The sequence below is a fragment of the Spermophilus citellus genome (assembly GCF_964194105.1).
Source record: "Spermophilus citellus genome assembly, chromosome: 6".
In the NCBI taxonomy this organism is placed as follows: Eukaryota; Metazoa; Chordata; class Mammalia; order Rodentia; family Sciuridae; genus Spermophilus; species Spermophilus citellus.
In genome coordinates, this window is record NC_138187.1 from 101,171,185 (window position 1) to 101,193,194 (window position 22,010).

General features: G+C 49.9%; 1 protein-coding gene across 1 annotated transcript; it reads left to right on the forward strand.

Moving 5' to 3' along the window:
• Positions 1 to 1,326: 1,326 nt before the first annotated feature.
• Positions 1,327 to 21,929, forward strand: FAM89A (family with sequence similarity 89 member A). Its single transcript, XM_081296967.1, has 2 exons — positions 1,327 to 1,648; positions 16,616 to 21,929. The coding sequence occupies exons 1-2, from the start codon at positions 1,379 to 1,381 to the stop codon at positions 16,874 to 16,876; spliced, it is 531 nt and encodes a 176-aa protein (XP_081153093.1). The 5' UTR covers positions 1,327 to 1,378; the 3' UTR covers positions 16,877 to 21,929.
• Positions 21,930 to 22,010: the final 81 nt, after the last annotated feature.

Consider the following 22,010-nt stretch of genomic DNA (forward strand, 5'->3'; position numbering starts at 1 on the left):
TCTACCCCACTGAGTACACTCCAGAATTGTGAGGCTGTCATCTACACTGTCCTTGTTCCTTCTGTCCGGACACTGGGATCTTATGCTGTTACCCAGCTGGCCCTACCCCTGCTTCCCCATTCTCTGGGGGATGGGCTTCCAGGTGTTTTGAAGTAGCTTCACAGACCCACACCTCCTACCAGCCAGCTGGAGTGATTCTGCTAGGTGCTGCAAGGTGACAATTGAAGGGATTCCCACTAGGGTGTGGATGGCAGGTCAGAATGCTTCCTGTCCTTCCCCTCCTTCACTCCCACACGGGCCAGCTAAACAGGTGAATGGATGAATACCAGATGTTTAGAAAGGCAACTAGGTAATTACTGGAAGGTGAGGCCCAGAGAGTAGGTCGGAAATTCTGGCTAAGGGTGGGGTGGGAATCCTGAGTGCCCTCAAATCTCTCTGTCTGGGATGGAAATGCTCACCCAGTCTTCTCCATCCCTAGGGTCCATTCTGCAGGACCTAGGGTCATTTTCAGACCTTGGTTCTGGCTGGGCTCCATGGGTGGTAGATTAAAGGGAAGAAAGTCCTTCAGGACTAGACAGTGCTTTTATGTTGGGTGTCCGAAGCTCTCAGCACACTTTGTAATTATGCTCCTTCTGAATGCATTTAGGACAATCAAGTCCCTTTATAATTAGGCCCCACAATCATGGGCACTCAAGACAGACTGTATGCTGCCGCGGTTTTCCACCAGCAGCTGGGCGGCAGCCCCCCTTCCTCGCCTTCCCTGCCTCTCACCTGGTTATAACTGCCTGTCACTTTTACTCTTCCTGGAAGGGGCAGAGCCTCTCTCCTCTCCTTTGCTGTGACGTGCTGTTTATTTTTGCCGGAGTTGACAGTTTCTGAGAGTTAATTTCTTCCCGCATTTCCTCACATTTCAATTACAATTACTCTCCTGTTCATGGCAGGACTGAAAGAATGTTTGCTGGTGTCCTGGAATTCCCAGAGTCCTGGCTGCTGCGGTGCGGGGACACTGCCATCTGTCAGAGGTCCAGCGAGCCCATCCGACGTATCCCTGCTTGCTCCCCTGACGTCCAGCCCGCACTCCCGCACCAGCGGCCTCCTGGGTCAGACCTGGAGCTGGGGCCCAAGCAGTCACCAGCAGCTTGCGGGCTGATCTGGGAGGAGAGGCGCAGGGTCCGGGCTGCGGGCGAGCTGGACACTGGGCGGGGTGCGCCGAGGCTGCGAGGGGCTGGACCAGGGGTGGGCGGAGGGTGGGGCCGCCGCCAAGACCAGCCTGGTTGCGGGGCGGGCACGGGGGCGGGGCCAGGCGGGGCGGGACGGGGCGGGGACCTCGGGCGCCCGGGCCTCGGCCAGGCGGCAGCGCGTGGCTGGCCACGGCGGGATGAGCGGGGCCGGGGCGGCAGGCGCGGCGCGGGGGCTGCGGGTGGACGGGCTCCCTCCGCTGCCCAAGAGCCTGAGCGGGCTGCTTCGCTCGGCGGCGGGCGGCGCGGCGGGCAGCTGGCGGCACCTGGAGCGGCTGTACGCGCAGAAGTCGCGCATCCAGGACGAGCTGAGCCGCGGGGGCGCGGGCGGCCGCGGGGCGCGGGCGGCGGGGCCGCGCGCCAAGCCCCCCAACCTGGACGCCGCGCTGGCGCTGCTACGCAGGGAGATGGTAAGGGTCTGCGGGGCGCGGGCGCCGTCGGCCGGGGCGTCGAGGGAGACGGCCCCGCCGCCCGGAAATCCGCGCCTCTCTCGCGTGTCCCCTCTGCCCACGGAAGACGCGCGCCAGCGGGGCGGCTTTTGGAGGGTAGCCTTCGATGCGGCTCCCGCCGGCCCCCGTCGTGCGGCGCGAGGCTCGCCCTGGAGGCGAGGTGGCCTAGGGTCGGGGGCTGCCCAGTGGGGGACAGTTCCGGAAGGCGGGGGTGGTGCGGCCCGGGCCCTCCCCTGCGCCGGTCCCTAATCCGATTAGCCGGCGGCAGCGGGGGGCGGCAGTTGGAGGCGGGGCGCCGAGTCTGCAGACCCGAGGTTGTAGTGGTCCTACCGTCGGGGCGGAGCCCGGTGCTTCCTCGGGTGGTGTCGGGCCCGCAACAACCGGATTTAGTGTTTCTCAGACCTGGAAAGTGTAGTAGGTGTTAGTGGTACAGGGTGACCACGAAAGCAGAGTAGAGATTTGGGGCAGGGAATCTCACCCTAAGCTCTCTGTCCCAGGCTTAGCCAGAGGAACTGGGACAGAAAACTCCCTCCTTTCTAATCCTCTGCCCGCCCTCGGAGCCCCTCTGGTCTTTTCTTACCTCAGTCCAGTGTTCCCTCTCCTGAGCCAGGTTTCCAAAGACTGAATTTGCCAAAAAGTTGTTAGAGGAATCTTTAAGTAAGCATCTGATGTATTTAACATTCTGCTCAGGAGAATTGAATTTATGCATAGTTTCCCAGGAGCATGTCTGTTCTGAAAAGGCTTAACTGAATTCAGAAAGCAACCTTAGCACATTGTAATCAACTAGATATTGACCCACTCTGCAGCTGGCACTGAAGTGATTTCTGATTCTAAAAAGATTCCCTAAGCTTTTTACTGAACACTTGTGTTCCACACCAACCACTTTCATTTATTAACAGACATTAAGTGACACTGGTATGACTGCATTTTAATGAGACACAGGGGCACCTCTGTGTTTACAGCCTGAACTGTCACTTAGCAAAGCTCCTGAGTTAAAGGAAGACCCACCCTGGTGTTGAAGTTCCTTTCTTGAATGGGAGGCAGGAAAGGCTCAGGGCCACTCCTCTTTAAAGCTCTGGTTTGTAAACATGCTCCCAGGGGAGTCATGCTGTGGTGGCTTGGGAGCCCACGGGCCATTTTGGAAAGTACTTTCCAGGTCCCTCCTGGTGTGACTGAAGTACAACTCAACCTCATGATTATGCCTTGGACCAGAGCTCCTCTCCTAATGAGCAGCTCTCTCTAGTCTGTCTGATATTTAGCTATGATTAGGTTAGGTATTTCAAGAAATGTCAGAGGGTGTTTAAAAGTACTGTCTTGGGAGCTTTTAAAGAGGTTTACTGACCTGGGGCAGTGGGGTCCCAATGGCCGACTCATGCTAAGGCTCCACTGGGGAGTTCTTGCCAAACAAGAAAGGGAGTTCACTCCTGAATCATCTGCAGAATGTCTGTGTTGATCCATTTAATTTGAAGGCCTGAGGTCAAAGCTGTGACAATTGGATGTCTTGGGAAAATGTGACCAAATGCTTGAGGGAAAAGCCCCTTGCAAGCACAGAAAGGAGGCGGAGGTTGGGGAATGGAGAGGGCTTCTTTTCAGGAGGATTGCAGCCCTGGAGGTATGGGGGGCCTGGCCACAGGGGAGAGGAGCCCCAGGAAGGTGGCAGTAAGCTGGCACTTGTGAGCTGCAGTTGGAGGAGAGAGTGCTCCTGGGGAGATGGCTCAGGTGTGCATAGGAGGGTTGACTTCTACCAGAAAACAATTCTGTGGGAACCACTATTTGGCAGCAGAAGCTGCAGGAATTGCAGATAAAGTGTTAGGGTCTGGAAAGGTGATAAAAAGGAACCAAAGATGACAAGCTTTTTAATGGAAAGTGTAGTTAAGCAAAACAATGAAAAATTACAGTCATAGCACTGATTGATGATTGTTGCTAATATTTTGGGATATCTCCTGTATAGGTAAAATATTAGTGCTTTCTGTACATTGTTTTCCTACTCGATCCATATAATTTTCCATAGAATTGGTACTTAAAGTCTATTTTATATTAAAAAGAAGAAATGAGGTGCTAACCCTACTTCCCATAAGCTCACAGGTCCCTTTAGGTCTGCAGGGCTCCAAGGCCCTGTTTAATTGTGGTATTGTACTGTCCACACACGAGGATCACCTTGTGCTCGCCAGCGTGTTTTGGGAGGTAACTTTTGCAAACATTCACCAGGCCACATCTGCCTTTGTATGGCAGCAGTAGGAGCCACTTGAACCTTGGAAGGCACGGCTCCCAGGGATAGTTTGGAGGAGTGGCTGCTTCTTTTTCTGGGGAAAGGTGGCAGGCCATTGTGCCAGTGTGTTAGGCGTTTGAGAGTTTCCGAGTGTGGAGCTGGAGGTGCAAGGGAAGACCTAGGCCTGGGTATTGCTGAAGAACTGGTGGCGGCTGAGTGAGCAAATGAAATCTCAGAGGAGAGACAGGGATGCCGTGGGTGGAGCCTGGGGAGCTGGTTCCTGGGCTGAGAAGGTAGGGCTCTGACCCATGCTGGGTGACACCTTGAGCGGCTCAGGGTGGTGGTTTCTGCTCCAAGTTCCACCACTCCCTGTTCCAGCTATCTTACATCTGTGACTTCTCTATCACTGAGACACTGAGATGTCCAGAAGGACCCATTTGGAAAGCTTTAAGGGCCAAATGGTTGCTGCCCTATAACAGCAATAACTGAAAAGACACTCTGGAAAATATTTGTTGTTATTTTTACACTAGAGAATATTTTAGGTCACTTTCAACATGTCACTGGGTGAATGTCTATAAGGTACTCTGGAAGATTTGAGGACACGTTAAAGAGCCTCTGACACCTGGTGGTGTGGCATCTTTATGGCAATGTGGTGAAGACTCTAATAATAATAGAACTGCAACCTGCACTAGCTTTTGAAAAAGGAGAGTCTTATGAAAGGTCTGGACGTGTTCAGAGAAAGACTGGACCCGCTATCCACTGAGGTGTTCTCTTCGCCTCCCCCTGCTACTGTAGTTCTTCCTCTGGAACCTGACCCTTGACAATGTCCATGGTCAGTTTTAGCCACAGTTTAGGACAGGACCATGTGGACAGGACAGGATACTGCACAGGACCAGTTTGTACAAGCTGCAGAAGGACGTGAGGCAGCCTGGACAGCCTGGGCCAGCTGCGAGGAATGAGGCCAGGAGGGGATGTACTTCATGGAAGCTGTGTGGACAGGACCGTGTGGACAGGACTGGGTACTGGGCTATGTGGACAGGACTATGTAGACAGGACTGTATGATAGGTCTGAGGACTGGGCATTCCCCAAAGATAGGCCCTCAGATGAGGTCATAGAAATATAATCTGAAGATTTGAGGCTCCAAAGGATTGAAAAGCTTCTCTGTGCCTCTGTACACTCGTGTCTGCTCCCTCCCCACCTGTAGGGTACTGGACAGTCCGCTCCTGGATTCACAGCCTTCCCCCTTTCTGCCACATATCAGGGTCACAGTGCTCCCAACAGCCACAGCCCAGCCTGCGCTGGTTCTGATGGGTGTTGCTGTAGCTCTCTGCGGTCAGGTGGGCAAGGATATTTAGAGCAGGCTGGAGGAGGGAACCCTGGCCTTCCCGGGTCACGCCCACCATGCAGCAGCAGGACCAACATGAACTTCACAAGACACCGACTCCCTCTGAGAAGCCATTTCCACAATCCCATGGGGGAAACTGCACATGTACACTGCAGACCTTGTGAGCAGGCAGCCAGCCCTGAGGCTGGAGGCAGAGGTCTGCCCCTTTCCAGTGCCATCCTTTAGCAAGAGTCCCACCTCCATCTGCACTTTCCCGTGAAGATTGTGGGTTCCTTCCGTGCTCCTACCTGCAGATGCTCAACACTGGGATTGTCCTTGAGGTGGTGCTCTGCCTCAGATGCTGGAGGCAGGAAGTCCCTAAGCCTGCCTTACTGGCTACAGCATTCACTAAGACATGTGGCCTGTTCCGTTTGGGGAAATACTGTGTTCCCTTCCTTGATTGGCCCTAAGAGCCACAGATGGCCTGTCTTGCAGTTGTGGGCGTTCTGAATCTCCATTTGTGTGTGTTGCAGGGAAGGGCCTGGGGAGCAGGGAGAGTATTTGTCCTCTGACCAGAGCTCCCCAATTGAGGAGGGTGAGCTCTGGGACTGCAGAATGCCTGGCCTGTCCCTGCCAGTAGCCCATATGCCAAGGGAGAAGGTGATGAGGGAGGAGGAGGATGGGGACTGGATGACTGGAGATTAGAAATGCAGAGAGGGGTGTCTGGCATGTTCCTGAGTGGTTGACTAGATTGATGAGACGGGTGAACAAAAGTCCTGTTTTTATTTCCAATAAGGTCAACACTGACAAGTATGACCTATATAACCACAGGAGGGTCTTTGGGACCCTCAGTTGTAGTTAGAATTGGAGGTAAAATACCCAAGTTAAACAGGAGGGCATTTAAATCCCTTGCTATCTGTACATCTGAAGTTTGTTACTATAGCACATCATGTACCTGAAGAAGGGACTTAAGAGAATGATCACAGTGACCTGAGGGTTGGAGAGATGGGCCTCACATCCTATTGTGAAGGGCAGTTTTGTAAAACTTAGGAAACTGAGTGTATGCCCTTTAATTTCATTTCCTTTTAAAAGCCCTAATTTCATTTCCTTTTAAAAGCTTCTACTAAATAGCAAGTCAGAGTTGCAAGGGGGCTTTAAATATGGGTAACTGGGGTCTGTAGCACAATTACCTTGTCTTCCTGCTACCTGTGGACTCTTCCACCAGCAGGGACATACGGTTGCCCTGGGATTAAGAGTGGTCTAGGTCCATTGGCCTGATCAGTGGGCCTCATTCTTGCCATCATCACACACATTTTAAAGCTTCTACAGATTAGAGGCCGGGCCTGGGAGGGATCAAGAGGATGACGACATCCTTCTCCCTCCTTGCCTCCGCACAGATATCTCACTTTTCCAAATGTGTCTCACAGAGGTGGTCACATGAGTGAGGAGCAGTACTTGTGGGTTGGTGCATATTGGTGGTTTCTTTTAATAATAGTCAAGTAGTGACAGTGCTGAACAGTTGCTGAAAACACCATGGAGACATTTTCACGTAAGGACCTAGAAACAGTGCTCACAGTGGAAGTGTAAGCTATGGGACAGGTCCCACAAGTTTGTACCTGTGGTACAGCAGCCAGAATCCAAAGTAGACATGCAGGGTGCCTTAAGGGACAGGCCTGCGGTGCTACAGGTGGGTATCTTTAGAACAGGGGTTCTTAGTATGTGGTCTGGGGACTCCTGGGGGTTTCTGAGGTCCTTGCAGGGGTCCATGAGTCAGTTGTGGTCATGGTGACAAATGTGGCTTTTTTGTTCTCATCTGAGGACATGCACTAGCACTTGGAAGATGAGTGTGATTTGGCTAACCCATTTCCACATTTTTCATATGACTTGTGCTAGATACTCCAACGTCCACTCAGAGCACAAGACTGGTGGTTTCAGTGTAGCAGGATGGAAGTTGGTTGGAGTTCACAGTCCCCCGCTGGCATAGAGAAACACAGAACAGGCAGTTAGAGGAGGCTGTTACATGGATGCTTCTTTCTTCTCACACACACACACACACACACACACGCACACGCACACACACATGCATGTGCACACTGGGCCAGATTTTCTTCATTTATTTCGACCAGAACACGTGTCCCAGAGGACCAAATGAAGAAGCAGATGAGCTGGACATTAAAAAGTATTTACAAAAATGTTACTGTTTATAAAGATTATGAACATGTGCTGGGTTTGGTAGCATGTGATGGGTTTATTATTTTTAATGGATTAATAAGTATTTTATATGAAGACACAAATTGATGTGAATATACTTTATATACAACCAGAGATATGAAAAATTGTTCTCTATATGTGTAATAAGAATTGTAATACATTCCACTGTCATATATAAATAAAAAATTAATTTAAAAAAATTCAAATATTTTTCTAAAAAAAGAATTATGTTGTATGTAACCCAGTGATTTTTTTCATTATATATGCAGAATAATTTTTTTTTGATCCCAAAGTAATCTGCCCTGTAATTGTGGCTACTACTTTTGTACTATTTGTTCTGTTCTTTAAGTATTCACCAATAATCTGCATTTTAAATTGCCAGTTTATGGTCTTCATAGATATACTTGCATTTTTTCTCTGTTAATTTTCATCTTTATCCTGTAAATTTTGGGAAAGTCTTTCAAATTGTTCCCCATATTATCTCATCAATAATTTACTTTATATTTCTATAAAATTACTTTTATATTATTTCCTAAATGTTTTTCAGATCCATATAATAGATCATTTTTGGAATTAATGTTTTCCTTTGAATCTTTTGTATATTGTTCAATATACTTGATTCTGCATTATATTTTTGTAAGTTCTAGGTTATCTGTGTATTTCTTTCTTTTAATATGAATTTAATTGCAATCTCTTAAAGATTAGCAACAGATAGAATAAAAAATAAACATAAAAAAAAGGTATAGTAAAAAAAATGGCAGTTGCTTTTCTCTCTGTCTAGGACAGAAGGAAAGGAAGCAGGCTTATTTGTGCTGCCATTGGAGATAACAAGAGGGGCTTACGAGGATCCTGTCCTGTGTCTCTGGATGCCATAACTATATCTCTATATATTCTTATGAGGGTGCTACCTTATCTTGAATAATGTAACTTAAAAGTGAGTTTTGAAATTTGGAAAAGTGAGTCTTCCAACTTTGTTCCTCTCTGTCAAGACTTTTGTGGTTGTTCTCTTGTCTCTTGAATTTCTAAATGAATTTTAATGCAAGCTTCTCAATTTATACAAAAAGTTAGGTGAAAATTCTATAGTAAATACACTGAATCTGCAAATCAAACAAAAAAAATAAGTATTTTAAAGCTTCTCTATTTTAATTTCCACTAAGGTGAATATCGATAGGTATAACTCTATCAAAGAAAATCAGGTGTAATTCACATAAATGAAAGCATTTGGGGACCCTGAATAATTTTTGAGAGTGGGATGGGTTCCCAAGACCAAAACATTTGAAATCTACCCCACAACGAAGATTGGGAAAAGGCTGGTTCCTATGATTAATGAACCATTTGAGCGCCTTTTTTTTTTTTTTTTTTTTTTTTTGTGGTGCTGAGGATCAAACCCAGGGCCTTGTGCATGCAAGGCAAGCACTCTACCAACTGAGCGATATCCCCAGCCCCCATTTGAGCTTTTAGTGCAGTGAAAAGGTTTTATATTTGTAATCAGAGAAAAGCAAAAGAATGTACAAAGACATTTGTTAAAGAAAATGGCAGGGGCTGCAGTTGTGGCTCAGTTGTAGAGAGCTTGCCTAGGATGTGTGAGGCATGGGTTTGCTCCCCAGCACCACATAAAAATAAATAAATAAATAAACAAACAAAGGTATAGTAAAAAAAAAAAAAAAAAAGGCAGTTGCTTTTCTCTCTGTCTAGGACAGAAGGAAAGGAAGCAGGCTTATTTGTGCTGCCATTGGAGATAACAAGAGGGGCTTACGAGGATCCTGTCCTGTGTCTCTGGACGTCATCAACCTAAGTCAGCAAGCAGAAAGGCCCACAGATGGGGTAGGGGTGTGACAAACTCTGAGTTTGTCCTAATTTGGGGGCTCAGTCACCCTGGCTTCTCTCGTCTGAATCACCATGGTTCTTCTCAGGCTAGTCCCACCCTGGTGGATGACATGTCCACAGGAAGTGAAGCTGACCAGGGGACGTCCGTGTGCTTCCACCTGTGGGAGCAGGCTGCAGTCGTGGAGGCCCAGGGGAATGCAGGGCAACCAGGTGTTTGTTTCTAACCAGTGTCGGTGGCTGGGTCAGTAGTCCTTTCCTGCCTCATCAACACCAGTCAAGTCCTCCTCTTTGCTCTCCTTTTCTAAACAGTACATAGGTCAACACCCTTCTGTCAACCCTAGTTTACCAGGAATCAGATTACCACCAGATAGGGCTCCGCCTCCTTCAGTCACAGTCCAGTCCTGTGGACATACACTGGGCACCTGGATTAGATTTTGAGCATTTGCTACATCTTTTCTAAACCATCTGTGTATGCTTTCTCATTCATCGCATTTCTAAAAGGTAATAGTAAAGGGTCTCTCGTTGTAAGTTAATACCTGTAGAAAATCTAGAAAATTCAGAAAAACCAAAAGTAAAAATTGCAGTGATCCCAGCAGTTTGCTGAAGTCCTGCTAACCTTGGGGCTTCTTGCTTCGGGTCTTCCTACAAGTGGACCAGGGTCCTGCAGATCTGGGGTAGCTCCTGCTTTGCTGCTGACTGGCCACAGGCCAGGGTCCATCTTACTAGAATCAGTACTGCCTCATAGGACAAGGACGAGGAAGATATATTTCTGTACAATGGAGACTTTTTTTTTTCTCTCCAACAAAACCTTAGCTGATTCAAAGATATGGCATATTTTTAAGGCTTTGGATAGATACGGCCAGTCAGTTCTCCAGAAAGGGCTTGTAGTACTTGGTCCTGCTAGCTGTGTGCGTCCACTGTGTGTTTTCTTCTTATTATTAGGAGTTTTAAACTCAAGAGAAATGTGCTTGTTGGGAAAAAGGCTAAGCAGTGCAGAGGCTGTAACAGGGACAAGTGAGGCTTCTTCACCCAGTGCCACATCTCAGAAATCCTGACACAGCTTACACATGTGTGTACGTACGTGTGAGCCCTGCACGTGCCCCTCTGTAGTGGCCTGTGGGGCTGGACGTGCTCCTCAGCTGCACCCCACAGACGGAACTCCCCCCTCTGGCATGGTGCCTTAATGTGGGTGTTGGTTGTGCCAGCCTCTGGACCTGGCGATTGCAGTGTGGGTGGAGGAGTCATGGAGAGGGTGGGTTCCCGGTGTGACCCGCTGAGACCCGCTGAGACCAGCTGTCACCTCACCAGTTGCTGCCGTCTCCTGGGCTAGCCTCAATTCAATTCCACTGTGTTGGGGAAGAAGTCTCTTGTTTGTATCTCTTAAAAACAAATATGAATTGCCCCAACTTTTATTTTTAGTTTCTTTTCTAAAAGACACCTTAAAGTTTTTCATGAGTTTTTTTTTTAATTTTTTTTTTTTTTTAGTTGTAGATGGACACAATACTGTTATTTATTTTTATGTGGTGCTGAGGATCGAACCCAGTGCCTCACGTGTGCAAGGAAGGCGCTCTACTGCTGAGCCACAACCCCAGCCCGAGTTGTTGTGGCTAAATGATAGAGTGCCCCCTGTCTGGGTTCAATCCTGGTCCTGGAAAAAGAGAAAATAAAAATCTTCCTTTTAGAGGTCCTCTCATCTAAACCTTGTTGCCTAGTGGCAGTGTCTCGACTGTGTCTTTCACAGGCAGCCCTGGAAGTGTTCAGAGACCTGTGGGGACCCTAGCTGGGAGCCACTTCCTGCCTGAAGCACACTCCTGCTCGAGCCTGTGCCATAGCGAGGAGGCAGGAGTCTGGCTCAGAATGGTGGGGTCTGATCGTGGGAATCTGTGGCTGAGGAGCCTCCTGTGGCCAAGGCAGCAGGGTGAAGGGAGCCCCACGTGGAAGTGGAGAGAATGGCCAGGAAGGAAGCAGGAAGCCTGGACAGGAAAGAGGAAGGACGCTAGCAGCTTGCAGCAGTGGATGCTAATTGGTTGTCCCATCTTGGAGTCTGGAATTAAGGATGTATATTGCAGAGTCTGACAATTCTGTATTTTTCTTTTAATGAGCCTTTCTGAATTTCAAAGCTCATGCTTTTGGAAAAGAGCTGTATTTTCCGAATCCAGCTGTGGATGAGGGCAGTGCTTCCCCGCCAGTAGCTAGGACTGCACTGTGTCCATGGGCTAGATTTTGGGCAAGTTCTTGTTCTGGGCTGTTTGTTTCCTGTAGTTTGCTCCTGGGATGGCCCTCTCTCCCCTCTTGTGCCCCAGACCTCTGCTGGAGGAATCTTGGCATCTGCTGCTCAGGCAAGAGGTGTTCTTTGATGCCATGCGAACTGTGCGGGCACTCAGAGGCCGGATGCTCTCTATAGGAGCACCTCGGGATGCACTGGGCACAGAGGGCTTCCTCTTCAGCTGATGCTTCTATGACTGCCTGGGGGTGTGGCCAGGATCTCTGCACAGCCCATGGTAGGACTGGCCAGGCTGCTTCTGCAGCCATATAACCTGAGCTCTCTATAGCCGGGTGTACACTGAGGCACCTGGTATCTGCATGTCCATGCTTCGAGCTCCAGGCTGGTGGCTGAGGACTCCCAGAAGGATGTGAGTCACTTCCTTAAAGCAGCTTGTCCTGTGGCAGGAGGAAGGAGACCCATCTGCACACCTGGAGCATAAGGTGGAGAACCAGGAATGCCCCAAGACATCCCAGGAGGAAAGGGCTGAATATTGGCTGAGCCAGTCACTAGCAGCGGGGTGCCGCTGCTGGGCCAGGTGGTCCCAGAGGCTCTGGCTTGTGTGGAGCGGACACCTGGGGCTAGTCTGGGTGAAGGGGCCTCAACCTGACTGGTGCATGTGGTGCAGTGGCGAGTAGGGACACAGCCGAAGAGTCATCTGACCGTGATGGAACGCTGCCCAGCGAGTTCCCGCTCCCTGAGAAGATGGAGTGACCTTGTTCAGCAGCCAGCAGGAGGTGTTCTGACAGGAAATCAGGGCTGCCCCCATAGCTATTTCTAAGGATTTCTGCTAAGTCAGGGAAGTTTGGGTGCCTGGAGACGTTGCAGGGTGTGTGTGTCCTTGCTGGTGGCCCAGTGCTTGGCGCGTGGTCACCTGTGTTGCACGTATGGACAGGACGGACCTGCATTCCTAGGCGGGTAACACCTTCCTTTCTAGGCCAGTGTCCCACCCATGACAGGGCAGCTTTGAGTCATCTGGTACTGTGGCACTGAGAGGTCCTGGCACTGTCCTCTGCTTCCAGCTCACTGCTGCCGGCCCACTCGGGGCTCCGGGCAGACCTTGGAAAGCCTAGAACCACCTAGAACCACACCTGTGTCACAGGAGGGGAAAGGCAGAGCCTTCACTCTCCAAGGGGCCGTCTCGCCTTGGAGCCCAGGCACCTGCCTCTCCCAAGCACACCAGGTACCCTGGGAGGGTGGAGGTCAGCACGCTACTGGTGATCCTGGGTGACTCTGGTCTGCCCTGAGGTGGGAGTAGAGTCTCGCACCCTTACCCTGATGGTGTCAAAGTCACTCAGTGGAAGCAAGCCTTGTCCCTAGTCTTGCTGGTGTGACTCTGGGTGGGTGTGGTGTTGCTGAAGTTCCATTGTTCCCTCATACTAGCCCTAGAAGAGGTCAGCGCTCTGGGGCTTGCCGAGTCAGGATCTGTGTGCAGGGCTTGTATCTTGAAAGGAATCTCTGGAAAGCAGGAGCCAGTTTGGAGGAAGGACTTGGTGGTCAGCAGACCAGAGCATCCTGTGAAAGTAGTGGCAGGACCCGAGGTACCTAGTTTGGAGAGATGAGTTAGCTGGTCTGTTAGGCGTAAGGGTGTGGACTGAACCCTGCCTCCAGGTATTTAAAGGGTGGATAGGAGAGAGTAACAGGGTGGTACCTAATGCCAGGGTGCTGGAGACAGGACCCAGCACAGCAGGGCTGTTGGAGGCCTCCACTCGCTCGGAGGGTCGGCGTGTGGAGTCAGAGGCAGAACATCCAGGTCCTTTCAGACGGGGTCTCCAGGTACCATGTTGCTGGTGATTTTTATCCTGTTTGCTACGCTGACGGTCTCCTGCCCAAGGTGGCCCAGGGCACTTCTGGGTGCCCGGGCTCCTTTCCCACCCAGTGCTGCTGCTCTGCTCTGCTGATAGAGCTGCACATACATGCCTGCCTCATCACAGTAGGAGGGCAGGGGCGGGCACTCTGTCCACTGCTGGCAGTGGTGGCAGGCTGGGTTCTGCCCAGCAGGCAGTCTTCAGTCTGCTCTTCTGCTCTTTGTAGCCTCAAATGCCATCCTGGGAGCAGCGTAAATGTCAGTGGCTCAGGAAAGACAGAGGCCTCTGTGTGGAGATGCTGGTTCTTGGCTGGGATGCCTATCGGTCACCAGTGAAGCTCCAGGCCAGCACCGCTCTTCCTGATGGGTATGCACACCCAGGCTTCAGTAAGGAGGGCAACCTACCGTGTCTGACCCAGATTTGGGGGGCTTGGTGCCCCCAGGCTTGCCATTGGCTCACCTGGGAGGCTGCCTGAGGGCAGGCTGCCACTGGGCGGAGCCGCTTCTTAGGACAGTTTACCCAGGTACTGGGTCTCATATTTACAGACCCGCTGAGGGTGTGGATTTAAACAGAGCCCCTGAGAAAGACAGGACTGGGCCTGGGGGAGGCTTCTCCAGGAGTTCTAGGCCCATGAGGTGCCAGAGTGACAACAGGACGGCCTGTCTGAAAGTCTAGAAGGTTGCCCTTGGGGCTGGGCAAACACAGCTCCTTTCTTATTTCTTTTTCTGTAAGGGGTTGGACCCAGGGCCTTATGCACATGAGGGTAGACAAGTGCTCCAACACTGAACTATGTCCTCTGCCCTTTTTATTTTATTCAAGATAGGGTCTTGAATAAAGACCCAGGCTGGCCTCCAACTTGCAATCTTCCTTCCATAGTCTCCCCAGAGCTGGGATAGGTGTGTGTCCCCCACAGCTACAGTGCTATGTCTGGTCTATTCAGAAGCCAGCCAGTATTTGCCTGGTGGCTGGGAGTGATTGAAGGGTGTAAAGAATGACCTTCAGTTTAACACCCAATCTCATCTCAAGAATATCGATTTTTAACTGGGCTCCAGCTTCCTTTATGAAAGTCAGACTCTTACCTGGAGAATCTCGTGCTGGGTAAGGAAGCCATTTTTGCATGCCATCTGCCTCTTTTGGGCAATGTCCATGTGTAAGGGGCCTTAGCATGCAGGCGGTGTCTGTTAACGGGGACTGGGCTTCATATAGACCTCCCAGCAGAGTCCAAGTAGCTGGACTGGGAGTGAGAGAGGATGCAGGGTTCCCCTGCTTTATGCATCCTTAGGGCTGTCCCCTAGGTGTGGTCAGCTTCACCCATGGCTTCCAGCGGCCCCAGCTGCTGAATGGAGCCATGTGTTGGGCAGGGTTCCTGTATGGTTCCTGAGCACACTGAGGATTCAGGTGTACTGGGCTCCCCTGCATTTTCAAGCACATGAAGAGCTTCTGTCTTGGATTGATAGAAATGGTTCCTTTCCTACCCTAGCTGCCTTCCCTGGGTAGGCAGTGGGAAGGGAGGAACTTGAAGATAAATAAGTATGTGTCCCTTATTCGGTTACCACTTTTTTTTTTCTTTTGGTACTGAGGATTGAATTGAACCCAGGGGTGCTTAACCACTGAGCCACATTCCCAGCCATTTTGTTTTTTTGGTGCTGGAGATTGAACCCAGGGCCTCGTGCATGCAAGGCAAGTGCTCTACCAACTGAGCTATGGCCCCAGCCCCCCAGCCCTTTTTTTAAAAACATATTTTTTTTTAGCTGAGTTGCTGAGGCTGGCTTTGAACTCATGATCCTCCTGCCTTAGCCTCCCGAGCTGCTGGGATTCCTGGTGTGTACCGCTGTCCCCAGTCACCACTTGTTTTTGTGGAACGTGTTTCCAGGAGAAGCTGTCAGCTGCATCTTACCGGGCTGCTGCTTTTTAAAAAAATTTTTCATTTTCTTTTTAGATATATGTGATGGTATTTTGACATACTATACATACATGGAGTATATTTTACTCTAATTAAGATCACATTCTTGTGATGTACATGATGTGGAGTTACACTGGTTGTGTATTCATGTATAAACATAGGAAAGTTATGTCTAATTTTTTAATAATATATTTATATTTTATATTTTTATTTTTATATTTATGTGGTGCTGAGGATCGAACCCAGTGCCTCATACATGAGAGGCAAACACTGTACCACTGAGCCATAACCCCAGTCCCTATAAAAAATATTTTTAATATCTTTATTTTTACTTATTTATATGTGGTGCTGAGGATCAAACCCAGGGCTTCACACATGGTAGGGGAGGGCTCTACCTCTGAGCTATGACCCCAGCCCAAGTTATATCTAATTAATTCCACTGTCTTTCCTATTCCTGTCCCCTCTCTTCCCTTTATTACTCTTTTGTCTAATCCAATGAACTTCTGTTCTTTACTCCCTACCTTAATCACATATCAGAGAAAAATTCAGCCTTTAGTTTTTGGGGGGATTGGCTTATTTCACTAAGCATGATCGTCTCTAGATCATTCATTTACCATAAAAAGTCATAAAGTCATTCTTTTTGCCTGTGTATGTGGAGGGGGGAGTACCAGGATTGAACCAGGGCACAGGAAAACCGAGCCACACCCCCAGACCAATTTTGTAGTTTATTTACAGATAGGGTCTCACTGAGTTGCTTAGCGCCTTGCTTTTTGCTGAGGCTGGCTTTGGACTTGCAATCCTCCTGCCTCAGCATCCAGAGCTGTTGGGATACAGGCTGTGTTCCACTGCGCCCAGCTCAAAGTCATTATTTTTTATGGATGAGTCATATTCCATTGTTACTGGGTTTCTTCATGGTCAGCCGGTTGTTTGGGGAGGGATCCCACAACTCTGGAGCAGAGGGTGTCTGGCCTCCAAGGGTCCTCTGGTAAACCTGGGGCTGAGCTGGTTTGGAGGTGGGTGCTGCAGGGTGGCTGCATTCCAACCCTGGGAGCTGTGACTGCGGTGCTCAGATCCTAACATACTGACAGGGAAAGCAGACGAGGATCTTCTGAGTCTGGTGGCTGGGAGGAAATGACCTGTGGCTTGGTGTGCCTGGTGCAGCCAGCTGGAGTGCCACAGCAAACTCCGCAGGCTGGGCTCACCACCTCACAGTGGTGCTCCTCCCCAGGCTGTGGGTGGGCCTGACACAGGAAGGTGTTCTCCAAACTGGAGACCCCAGTCTCCACGCGATGTGGCTCTGTTTCTGTGTGGGAGGACTGAGCTGGCCTCGGCAGATAGCTGACCGGGCGTGCTGACTTGTTTTGCCTCCTGCCTTCCCTTAGGTTGGCCTCCGGCAGCTGGACGTGTCTTTGCTCTGCCAGCTATACAGCCTCTACGAGTCAATTCAGGAGTACAAGGGTGCGTGCCAGGCGGCCTCCAGCCCTGACTGCACGTGTGCACTGGAGAACGGCTTCTCTGACGAGGAAGAAGAGGGTTTCCAGGACCAGAGCTCCCTCCATGAAGGCCATGGAGGCCCTCCTGGGAGCCTGCCCCTGCCTGTGCTCCACCTCTCTGGCAGTGACTGGATTCTAGAGTCCATCTAGGGCCTCAGGTGGTGGTGGCTTCAAACTGGACCCACTGTCAGCATCTGCTGCTCTTCTTGCAAGAATGTGTTTAGCCTGTCCACTGTGGACAGTCCTTGGCCACCTGGGACTTCGAGGGGAGTCCATTGCTGCGCAGTGGTGATCTGCTTGGGTGACCCCGAGGTGCTGAGAATGCTTTGGCAGCTTGTGCTGGGTGCAGACACCCCTGCTGGAGGTTCTTGGGACAAGAGGCCCTGCAGGAGGCCTGAGTCACTCCTTACAGACAGGTCACTGGCATCTCCTCCATGAGGGTCATGCTTCCAATTGGGGATGGATGAAGCCATTCCTCTGCCCTTCCCCAGCCTACTCAGCGGCACTTCTTGCTGTTTAACAAGTGGTGGAGCCTCTTTGTTCAGCTTTATTTTCATGCCGCATCACTGATGGTCCAGGTAACTCCACGGAAGCCTTTTGTCAAGAAGGCAAACATTTTCGCCTCAGCCATCATGGCGTTCTCGCAGCCTGCTAGAACTTGGCCATTTTGTCCCTCTGGTGTAGGAGGAAGGAAGATAATACCAAGATACATTGAGTGGGAAAAAAAACAAACCTGGGCAGGCCAGTGTTTGCATAGTCCCTGGATGGTGACTGTGTTTAAATGACCCTGAACATAAACTAGTATGTGGGAAAGCAAACCACTCTCCCCTCCAAACAGTGGTTACCTTGAGCCTTCATATATTTATTAAAATACTTTATGAGAACTACACTGTTAAACACGAGGATAAAATGCTCAAACTGTGTTGTGTGTTACTTTGTTCTCAATGTAGAATCCAATGCAAAATCCCCTTTCATGACCAGAATGCTAGTCCAAACAAACATGTGGAAAGAAAAGCAGTGTTTCTTGCTGTTAAATGCATCTCGAAACAGCTTCCATCCTCTGTCAAGCTTCAGCAGCCATCTTATTAGTAACAGGCCGCCATCTGCAGCAAGGTCTGGACTTTGTCCAATCCCCTGCCTTCTTCCTTCCAGTGTGATGAGTGCTCACCGGTGCCTCCTTCAGGATGATACTGGGAAGTACAGCCTGACTTAGGAGCAGAGCATGCCAGGCCTCAGGAACTGGGCCACACTGGCAGAGGGCACCCTGCTCAGTTCCTCTGCTGACAGTAGTTACTGTGAAGGGTGCCAGTAAGCTGCCTTCACCCTTTGACAAGATGATTCTGCAGGGACAGGAAGTCAAAAGCAGCAGGTCCAGTCACCTGTGGGATCCTATTTCTCTGAGGCTGGCCCTTCTTTACCATGAGTTAGCACTTAGGTCAGCCTGACCATGTTGAGGGTCAACTGGGAAGCTTCAACAAGACTGTGCGGGCTTTGGCAGCACCCCTTGGCACCCATGGTTCCTTGGCAGGTGGTGCCTGTGCATCTGTGTGTCTCTGGGGATGGAGCTCCTCTGCCACCTCTGGAGGGAGCCGGAGCCTGTCCCCTGGAGGGCAGTGCTCCAGTGCAGAGGGGCAACCCATGGACACTCATTTATCTTAAGTGGACTGGGATCACCAACATGCCACCTTTGTTTCCAAAGTTATTTAATTCTGCTTTATAAAAAGTCACACAACACAATAAAATGTTTTTAAAAGTCAGAAGTCCTGGCTTGGAAGTCAGGACCAGAGGGGCAGGAGAGAGGGCAGGGCAGGAGAGGGAAGTTGGGGGATTCAGCACAACTGGGAGCATGCAGTAAGGACGGTTCTGACCTTGAGTTCAAGGCATAGCCCAGGGACAGAAGATAGAGGCTCACCTCTGGGCAGGTGCTTGCTTGGTGTCCCTGCTGGGTTTGTCTGTGCCAGGCGTCTTCTGGGAAACTGGGAGGGGTTCAACGGCATTCTTTGGATGTTGCAAGGGAATCTTCAAAGCTGCGCCCAGTCTGCCTCTTGGCTGGTGCAGAGATATGGTCCAGGGCAGCCCAGAGGCCTGGCAGCTCCAGGAGGGCGGTGCGCTTCGTTGCAGGCTGCCTGACAAAGGGCTCCTTGTATTGCCCTGATGTCTGCCTTCCTATCCTTTGATGAGGTCACAGATAAAGGCTCTCTCCAAAGGAGTCCTGCCCAAACCTGAAAGGGGATGTCACTGTAGGGGAGTCCCTATTAGCCAGATGGCTTTGTGGCAGGTTGAAAACTGGTACCCAAAAATACCTAGTCCAAGGAGTCTCAGAAACTTGTAGGCGGGAACTTATCTGGTGGAAGGGCCTTTGCAGGGTCTTCAGCTGTCTTGATATGGGAAGATTGTTCTCATTACCATGTGGGTCCTCAGTGCCATCACAGGTGCCTTATGGGAAGTAGAGGGACAACTGACACACGCTGGGGTGCCCTGTGGGGGTGGGAGAGGTGGAGTGCTGCAGCAGCTAGCTGAGGGTGAGGGGCGACAGCAGCGAGGAAGCCGAGGTTCTCCCTCCCGAGGAAGCTTGGCTCTGCCGACACCTTGACTGGGCCCAGTGAAACTGACTCTGGACTTCTGCCTCCAGGATGGGAGCATCACGGGTGGCTTTAAGAAACGCAGTGTGGTCATTGCTGTGGCTTCTGAGTGGTGCCTGGCACAAAGCAGTATACCAGTCATTAGGTAGAAGTAAGGAAGTAGAATCCTGTTTGGGGCAGCCAGGTCTTTTGCTTTGGTTCTATTTTCCCTCTGTTGGCCTTCAGGAGCCAGAGAATATTTGAGACTTAGTCTTAAGTTAAAAACTTTCCCCTTAAGAATCTGTTCCCAATTTTAGAATGACACGTTATGGTTAGATATCAGAAAGGCATATTGTAACCTTCAAGGGTTTCAGGTGTTCCTGCAGAAAAGGGGCTGTCAGAGCCTAACCCTAAGGTGTATTTAGATGTGGTTCCAGTTATTGGAGTTCCCCATTTTTTAAAAACCCTTTTAGCTGTACCCAGTGGCATACCCCTGTAATCCCAGGGACTCAGGAAGCTGAGTCAGGAAGATCATAAGTTGTAGGCCAGTCTCAGCAAATTTGCGAGACCATGTCTCAAAAAAGTAAAAGGGCTCAAGTGCAGCTCAGTGTAGAGCACCCCTGGGTTCAGTCCCCAGCACAAAAACAGGAGGAAAGAGGTCTTTTATCCTTTATTTCCTGTACTATATTTGAAGACCGGTAAGTCTGCCAAGCGACCAGCGCTGGCTTCATTAAAGAAGGTTCGAATCATGCGTAAAATGCTAGGGAATTTTAAATTAAAGAGACAAGACTCTAATTACGTTTAAAACCAGCTCCAGGACGGCTTCTCCTAGCTCCAGCCACCCAATGCGGTAGCGAGGTTTACTGAAGAGGAGAGAGAGAGAGAGAGAGAGAGAGAGAGAACATGCCAGGGAGTTGACTTTTATTGGGCAACAAAAAATTCCGGGGAAAGTCCCATCCAATGAAGGTTAAGGGGGGCAGCATCCCAAGGTCAGGGGCGACTATTGGGTCTTCGAGAAAGTAGCCAGACACGCCTCTGCATGGAAAAGCCCTGTAAAAGACCTGGAAAAGGGTGGGGAAAGCTCTGACACAGCTGTGTCTAAGCACCTCTCACCCAGCCAGGGAGGTAACTCAAATCACATGCGAGGATGGCCTCCCACAGGTAAGCATTCCTTCTTCATACCAACCCTCAGAGAGCCACCATTAGACTACCAACAGGCCAACATTAGGGGCCCTGTATTAGCCTAGGCACAGACTAGAAAGGACCCAATCTGGTCACTTGAGACCTTGAGCAGGTCCCTTAGCCATTCTAAGACTGGTTATAAAAACTGTCTTCGGGTTTCCTGATTCATGCCTCCGTCTTGTAATAGCTGCAATATTCTTTCTTTGGCTCAAACATACACCATGTTGTTTTCTCCCCAATATGGTTCAGAGGCTCCAAACACTGCTGGAGGAAGCCTTTAACAAAAGGCCCCTGTCCATCTCCACGGCTGTGTCAGCCTGCCTGCCGTGTGCGCCTCCCGTGCATTTCCTCTGCTGGTTCTCAGCTCTCCTGAAACTCAAGAGCAAGCAGTGGACTCCATCCATTTGCAGGACAGCTCATCAATGGCTGCGGACTAGGCAGGACTTCCAGGTGGCTGGAGTGCTCATGGTTTTTAATAAAGGAAGAATATCTAAAAGTGACTTAATTTTGTATCTTTTTCTTTCTTTAAATACTTAAAAAAATTTTTTTAGTTGTAGATGATCAAATACCTTTTATTTTTATGTGGTGCTGAAAGTAGAACCCAGTGCTTCACGCGTGCCAGGCTAGTGCTCTATCACTGAGCTACAGCCCCAGCCCCTTAATTTTGTATCTTTAAAGTGGATTTTCATGTAAGTATATTTTTGCTGTTGTTAGATCACATCTCAATTTTGGGGTGGTGGTGGCAGAGGCACGGAAAATAGACATCAAACTAAGGCACCAAATATCGCCACTGGTAACTTCCCAGAGTAACTAGCTGGTCAATTATGCCTAGCCTCTGAATTTTAAAAAGAAATTGGGGCAAAATGAATGGCTGTGACGTGCAGGGCTGGACATGGGTGTCCTCACTGTACTATTTATTCAACTGTCCTAAAATTTTTCATTAAAAAATGCTGGAAAACCAAGGCTGCCACCAGCGCAGAGGCAGTATGAGCCCTGGGGCTTAGGTGTGGGGACAGTGACCCACTTCCCTGGCTAAGCAGCCTGATTTCTTAGTCTTGCCTTTCTTTCCTCACATGGTGTTATTGGCACCTGGAGTTCAGTCAGAGATGGGTCCAGGCCAGCTCTACCTGAAGTTCCACAGCCTTTGGCCAATTGCTGCTCACTGACACCAAGGAGGTGGTCCTAATAATTTAGTAGTTATCCATTCTTTTAAAGATAAGCAAATACCTTTCTGGTGATCAAGAAAGATGGGGGGTATGGAGCATGGATTTGGAAGTGGATGGTGTCAACCAGCAGTCTGTAACCTACCATCAGTGTGTCACAGTGCTTGCTTGTTTTGGGTGGTAGGCGGCTGGGGACTGAACCCAGGACGTGGACATGCATGTGCTTTACTGAGCTAGAACCCCAAACTTCTTTTGTTTTTTGCAGGGTTGGGGATTGAACCCAGGACCTCACACATACTAAGGCAAGCCCTCTACCCTGCCCTAAGCTGCATCCCCAGCCCTGCATCTGCCAATTTAAAAAAGTAATTTAGTTACTAC

What these genes read in the sequence shown, in the direction of transcription:
- FAM89A (XM_081296967.1), top strand. Translation starts at nt 1,379, where the DNA reads ATGAGCGGGGCCGGGGCGGCAGGCGCGGCGCGGGGGCTGCGGGTGGAC. An exon ending in CGCTGCTACGCAGGGAGATG is followed by an intron (nt 1,649 to 16,615) that starts GTAAGGGTCTGC and finishes GCCTTCCCTTAG; the next exon opens with GTTGGCCTCCGGCAGCTGGA.